Source organism: Populus euphratica, unplaced genomic scaffold (genome assembly GCF_000495115.2).
Source record: "Populus euphratica unplaced genomic scaffold, PopEup_1.0 scaffold168.1, whole genome shotgun sequence".
In the NCBI taxonomy this organism is placed as follows: domain Eukaryota; kingdom Viridiplantae; phylum Streptophyta; class Magnoliopsida; order Malpighiales; family Salicaceae; genus Populus; species Populus euphratica.
In genome coordinates, this window is record NW_011500000.1 from 381,549 (window position 1) to 389,047 (window position 7,499).

Sequence of the window (7,499 nt, forward strand, 5' to 3'; positions counted from 1 at the left end):
ATGACTATTATATAAACTTCCAATCAAACTGCTAGGCCTAAACTCTTGTAATGCCCACAACTTCATGAATGATTATGAGAAAAGACCTGTTAATACCCTTACGCAAGCAACTTGAGTTGTGAAAGTCCTTGACCAAGCTTCCTTCAAAAATAAAAAAATCATACCATCTGGCTATGGGGTTTATTACCATCATAAAAATAAAAAAATAAAAACATCAGCTTTAACTTCTTTCATAGAAATGGACTTTCCAAATAAGAGGAAAAATATGGGAGTAACTTATTGAACTCCAACTTCGAGCTAGAAGGTCTGAATAGATTCTCATTGGAATCGAGGCTTTTGAAGAAAACCACAACTTCCTTTTTATAAATGCAGGATTTGAAATCAAATTCACCCCTACTATGAGAGATAAAATTTCATTCCTTCTTTGTCTAGCTGTAGCTGTAAGGTGGAAGAGCCTAATGTTTCTATCACCCAACCTACACCATTGAAGTAGAGTTTCATTTATGGAATTTTTATAATGTATAAACTACCCACTAAGTCTTTATTTATCAAAGAGTATGTTATGGAATAACAATTTAAATTGTTCTTTTTGTCAAAAGTTAATTGAAATGGTAACACATAACATATTCGAATTTATTATGAGATAGTATAGAAGCTGTAATCTAAATTTATGCATTGGTTGTGTCAAATGTTGATCTTGCTTAAATAATTTTTAGATAATTTTTATATTTTGAAATGGTATAGTTTAGGGATCTATGCCAAAAAAATATATTTGGCGCTCATTCTTTTTTTGTATAATTTAGCATGTTTGGATTGCTCACAATTATATGGTTTTTAGTAATAAAAAAATAAATTGGAATAATGTATATTATTTCATTTTTTTATCTAGTTGTAATTTGGATAAAATATATTAATGAGAGTTTTTGCGATATAAAATCAAAGTTATTATATTTATTAAACTATCTTCTTATATGGACTAGTAAAATAACATTGGGAGTAGATTCATTTTAGATATCTCTCCCATCATATATGCTTAAATAAAATGTTGATAAGTTATTAGAAAGAAAACTTAAACGTGTTTTCAGTGATCATGAAGGAAAATTTCTTTGCATTTTCTCTTGCTCATAAGTAATATGAAATCTAATGAAGTGAGGTGTTCACAATTAAAAAACATTTTTTTAGTATTGAGTAATGAAGTTGAGGTGTTCACAATTAAAAAATATTTTTTTAGCATTGACTCCTACAATGTTTTTACTCATCAATGAATGAATTGTAATGTCAATTTTTCATAATGTTATCACTTGGACTAAAAAAAATATGTGGCCTTGGCTGTGGCAAGACATGTTTAATGTTATTTTTAATATATGCAATCTATCTTTTTTAGTCCATTCTCAACATGTTCATAAAAAGAAGAGTTAAGTAGTGAATAGTCTTAGCCAATGTAAAAGTTTTTTGAGATATTGATCTAGTAGTATTGCTATAGCTTTTATTCAATTTTATTTTTCTTGTTTTTTGATGAAGGGTTATTGTTTTATAAGAAAGTTCCTTGACTTTATAGACTTTATATTATATTTTTTCTCTATCAAGCCATGTTATTAATGGATATAACAAGTGTCTAATAGATCATTCATAATTCATAAACAAAAAAAAATCTATCTTTGAAAATCATAAATTAGATTTGGTTTTGACTTTTATATATATATATATATAATTTTAAAAAATTTAAACTTGATAATTAAAGACACTTTATTTTTATGTATTTTAGAGGCAAAAAAAAAAGAGATAAAAAGGAAAACAATTGTAATATCACTATATTTTTTGTAAAGAGCTTTATTAGCTGAAACAGTGCATGTTATGCTATTATGAACACAAAGGTGACAAGAAATGATTCCATGCCTTTCTACTTCATCAACAGGTTGGTTCAAATCAATGAACATTATCCGGTTTTAGCTAGGACCACCACTACTGATACTTTAATGATGGATATAATTGTCTGAAAGAAAAACCACTTGAAAGTTCGAGGATCTTTTTGATTGATTTGCTATTTTGATTGGCATAGTCTTTTGGATTTTATTTATTCAAACTTTATGAAAGTGAGAGTGGTATTGTATATTCACGGATCTAGATTTTGGGTGGTAGTTATTATTTTTTAAAATGTTTTTATTTGAAAATAAATTAAAATAATTTTTTTAAAATAAAAAAATTATTTTCAATATTAGTACATTAAAATCTAAAAACACATAAAAAATTAATTTAAAAAAATTAATTCTTTTAATAAGTGCTGCCCAACCGCACCACCAAACACCTCTCTAATTCAAAAAGCTTCTTCTTCGCCCCTTTCAAAAGGAATGCCTAATGGATTTACAAAAACCAAATTGTGCTTTAAGATTAGATGTAAGTATGAATGATAAACTCAAATTTAGCGGGCCTAAAAAAATGAAGGGAATGACCCATTCTACCTTAAGCACGGCTAAGGGAATCACCCATTCTTTCTTGAGCTCGACCAAGGAAATGAACATTCTTTTCAGGGCACGGCCAAGGGTACCTTTCTCCCTTGGACACGACCAAGGAAATGACATCATCTCCTTTAGACATGGCTAATAAAATGACCCTTTTTTATGCACGATCAAAGAAATGATGTCATCCTTCTTGGAAACGGCCAAAGAAATGACCCTCCTCTCCTGGACTCATCCAATGAAATAATCTATCTCCCTTGGACTCAACCAAGGAAACAACGCATCATCTCCTTTGAACATGGCTAATAAAATGACCCTTTTTTGTGCACGATCAAAGAAATGATGTCATCCCTCTTGGAAACGGCCAAAGAAATGACCCTCATCTCCTGGACTCATCCAATGAAATAACCCATCTCCCTTGGACTCAACCAAGGAAACAACCCATCTCTTTTGGGTTTAGCCAGGAGAAGGACCCCTTGGGTCTAGTCTTGGAGAAAAACTCGGCCTTCATGAGCTCATCTATTTTTTATATCCTAGTCTCTTTACACCCTTTAGGTGTATAAAAATCTCATGAGGGCCTACCATATTTATTCCTCATTAAATGTTATCAAGATAAGATAACACTTCAGCCCTTTCTCTTCATAAAAGAATAAGACTCATGAGTTATAAATACATAATAAATCCTCTAAGTTCATAATTTCTTCATTCTCAATACTTGTTAGCATATGTATTCTCAGAATTTATCTCTTTAAAATATCTTTATATGTTTCCTCTCTAAAAAAAACTCACTTAAGCATCTAAAAGTCCTTATTTTCATTAAATGGTTACAAATACTTTCTATCAACCACCTTAACTTAATTCTTAGGCATAAACTATTCAGTATCTTGGATAATAAAAATAAATCAGATTATTAGAACCAAATTAATGTTTAATTGATTATCCAATACAAGAGATTTATTCCCAAGTTACTTGGATTTTTTATGACATCATTAATGACCAATTCAAAATAACTTATTGTCTTTGATCTCTATGTATATTTTTATATATCGATGCACTCTTTGTATTGTTTTATTTTGTTTTTCTTTTATTTTTTATTGCATGTTCCTCATTTTAATACTCAAGTATTGTTTAAGGTTTTAAATTTTTCCTTGAAGTGTATAAGTTTTGTTTTATGAGCACTCTTCCTGTTAGTCCTACTCTAACACTGCAAAATCACTTCGAATCATCATTAAGTCTTCCATAAATAACATAAACCGTGTTTGTTTTATTAAACATGAAAGGATAAAAATTTTCAAGATTTGGTGTTTTTATATAAAAAATTTCAAGGAAATGATGTTTATTAAAACTTTCAAGGATAAAAAAGAAAAAAGAAAAAAGAATGGATAGAATAGTATTATACAAACTTTGGTGCAGTGATGGAGTAGCATCCCTTGTGATAGGTATATGAGTGCTTAAATAATTAAAATGTGACTGAAATGCAAATCAAAGTATCAAAATAAATTCAATAATAATCTCAAATATGCTTGGTATGCATGTGTGTGAGTACATTTATATATATAAATGATAGAAATATTATAATCGAGTGGTCCAAATTAGTCAATTAATTAGTAGATTTTAGCATAATATAAAGGTTATATAAATTTCTTTAACCCAACAAAAGAATTAATAGATGTTGACAAAAAAATAAAAATAAAAACTAATAAAGAAAATGGAAACCGGAAGGGGGAGAGATTGATACTGTCCCTTTTCAATTCCTTGGATTGAATTAGTACATTATATAAAGTTCTTACTTACAAATTAAAAAAAAAAAAAAAACTAACAAGCTAAGTGGACAAGGAAAATCAAAGTAAAAGAAAATTGGGCAGCAAGAGTTTATTGTGCAGAAAAGAAAGTTAAGCAAAGATTGTAGCCTTCAATGGTAATAAAATTAGACAAGCCATATGTATATTTATATATTCCTCCGTTATAGCTTAGTCAAGCGCTGAATCAGCTTACCACTTGTGCATGGGGAGAGAATTCAAGGACCAGAAAGTTGCTGCTGCTGCTTGCATGTAGGGCTACCTCTCTCACCATCCCTACTGATCAAAGATGGTTCTATAGGATGACTGCTGCTGTTCTCTTTATTAATGAGAGATGTGATAGCAGCCGCAACAGCAACCCTAAATTTTGGATCAGAAGCTATTGCTGTTACATTCTCAGCCATCAGTAACTTCTCTTCTTGCACTCTATGGCCAGCAAAATTACTGCCATGAACATTAGCAGCGCTATTTTGGTAACTGCTTGATCGGCTTTGCATCCAATTACTGAACGAGCTGGGGTACTGATTATGACTAGCCGAAGAAGAAGAATATTGTGAAGAGCTAGCCATCATTGGATGCTGTAGTAGTGATCGATCTCGATCGTGTGTAAGATCAAGAACAATCCCTTTGGAAGGATCATTGGGGTTTATGCTTCTGAAGTTCGATGAATATTGAGGGTTCCAGGCATGGTATGGAAGGGAATTAGCTTGACCAGTACTGATCATGCCATCAGAGAGAGGGTTACTGGAATTCAGTAACATAAAGGAAGCTGCTGCAGAGGCTGTTGAAGCCATGGCTGTTGCTCCCACAGGGAGTGGATGATTATGAGTCCCTTCATATGTTGTTATCAGAATTGACATATCCTCTAGACATCTTTGCACCTAGTAAAAATCATAACACACAAAATATTAAAGAAAGAGAAAACAGCAAATTAAACTAATCATGTGCTTAAATATAATCACAAGAGTTAATCTGTGCTTGCTGATCAAGTATCATGCCTGTTTCCTAACTGGGCATCCTGGAGAAACCGTGCAACGGTAGTAAGCTCGAGGGCAAGGATTTCCTTTGGCAATCTTCTGCCCATATTTTCTCCACTGGCACCCATCATTCATCTGAAAATCAAAACATTTAGTTAGCAGCACCCCAACTGCATAAATTTTGAATATAACATCTTGAAAGTAAACAACTTACAGTTGCTGCCTGGCATCTGGCTCTGACTGAAACCCTAGCCTTTCTGTTGGCTAAAGAAGCACCATGAGCAGTGATTCCAGCTCCTCCCAAATCAGTTCTTTGATTACTATTATTATTATTATTCTGTGATATTGTTGGTGCATGGTTTGCAGTTTGATCTTCCTTATTATTCTCTTCCATATCCTCCTCTCTTTCTTGTTGACTTGTACTTGTAATTTGTAGCCTCAAGGACAGCCCTAATTCACCTTCTCCAACAGAGTCACCTTTCGTAGATGCTACTGCCTGGTGTCTTTGGATATAACTAGAATCTGACTGTCTGGGTATAGCCTTCGGCACTTCTTGAACAGCTTTGTTATCCTTAACATCAAGTCCGAGAGAGATTTGCGGATCCTAAATAAAAATAATGAAAATATGTCCATATTTTGCTTCTTCCGGCCCGTAAAACTAAAGAAATAGTATTGTATGTATTAAATTATTACCTTCTTCTGGTCCATATTTTGCTGAAAAGAAGCAAATCTGATTCGAAGATCATGGTAATCTTTCATGGTTTGCTCTACTGTTCTTCTCAAGACTTTGTTCTCTTCCTTCATGCGACTTATCTCCATTTGTAAACCAGATAACTGCATATCCATATTGCTTTCACAAAATTGTCACAAACAATTACTGTGTGCGAATTAAAGCAAGCCTTCATGAGATATACATATCCATGTTTTGAAATTATATAGAGGGTTATAAGCGCGCTCACGGTCGAACTTAGCACCTCGTATTATTCTTGAGAAGGAGATAGAGAGATGAACATAACTTTATATATACATATATATATATTTGAAGGGTTATTTGAACAACTCTTGTGTTAATTATGCTTAAAAAAAAAAGTACCGAGTACCTCTTCAGTTTTCATGTTTTCCAGAAGGGATGAATCATCTTCTGCTCCTCCTCCTCCTCCTCCTGTTGTTGTTGCTGCTCCTGCTGCTTCACTGATATCTTGTATGTTTTGTCTATCTACCTCCTCTTCTTGATGATTTCCTCCCCCTTTTTCACCATGGCGCCTTTCTTCATCTCCATCCTCCTCTCCTTCACTTTCAGCATCTATTTTCAGGGATAGATCAGTATCCATCTTCTCTTCTCTTCTCTTCTAGTCGAGAACAAGATGCAATCTCTCTCTCTTGTCTGTATGCGCTGCTTTTGAGGCACCAAAGTCAATTCCCTCGTCTCATAGATGTAGTATTCGTAGCGTTGGACACACTAGGACGCATCTAAGCTTTGACTTTAATTGGCTCCTTAATTAACTCTCAATTAAATTAATCAACTTATAGTTCAATTAATAAACTTTGGTTAACCAGGAATATTTCACAACTGAGGCCTGCCAAAGCATGAGAAGACCATACTAGCCCTACAACAACATCCCACATAGCATGAATTTGAGCGTGGGCATGGCCCTTTTCTTGTCATTTCAGCCAAGCCTAGCCTGCAATATTGAATTTAACAAGCAAGAAGCTCACTTTTAAAACTAGCCCTAGAGTCACTGGTCATCTAGCTGATTATATGCTAATAATTAAAGCATGCACCCATTCCAAGCCTACGGAAATGTAGCCTCTTGAATTTATTGACCCTCCCTTCTCAAGACGAATAATTAATCAGCATAACAGCCTGTGTTTATGAGCAGCGCTTCCTCAATCCACCCTTCCATGCACCGTGCATCAAGGCCATGGCCTCCTGCAACTTTTATTTTCTTCACTCTCTCTCTTTCTCTCTATCGCTCTCTCTCTCTACATGTATATATATATACACACACACACACATATATGCATGTATGTATTCCTTGTCAACGGAATCGTTCCGAGGGGGCTGGCTTGATAGTTATTAACGGTGAAAGTTAAGTAGGATTTCCATGTATAGTTTATGATTGATGGGATCGAAGGAAATACAAATATTTTTTGTGATAAATAGGATATAATAAGCAGATTCTTTCGGCTATATATCTATAGTTGAGGGAAATAAATAAATAAAAAAGAGGGAGCTCTGACATCATCTCATCTCAATTGAGGCCTGT

General features: G+C 33.3%; 1 protein-coding gene across 1 annotated transcript; it reads right to left on the reverse strand.

Moving 5' to 3' along the window:
• Positions 1-4,178: 4,178 nt before the first annotated feature.
• On the reverse strand, positions 4,179-6,708 carry LOC105140835 (probable WRKY transcription factor 9). Its single transcript, XM_011047836.1, has 5 exons — positions 6,333-6,708; positions 5,926-6,066; positions 5,447-5,836; positions 5,254-5,367; positions 4,179-5,136 (listed from the first exon to the last, which is right to left on the reverse strand). The coding sequence occupies exons 1-5, from the start codon at positions 6,561-6,563 to the stop codon at positions 4,474-4,476; spliced, it is 1,539 nt and encodes a 512-aa protein (XP_011046138.1). The 5' UTR covers positions 6,564-6,708; the 3' UTR covers positions 4,179-4,473.
• Between the last annotated feature and the right edge of the window lie 791 nt (positions 6,709-7,499).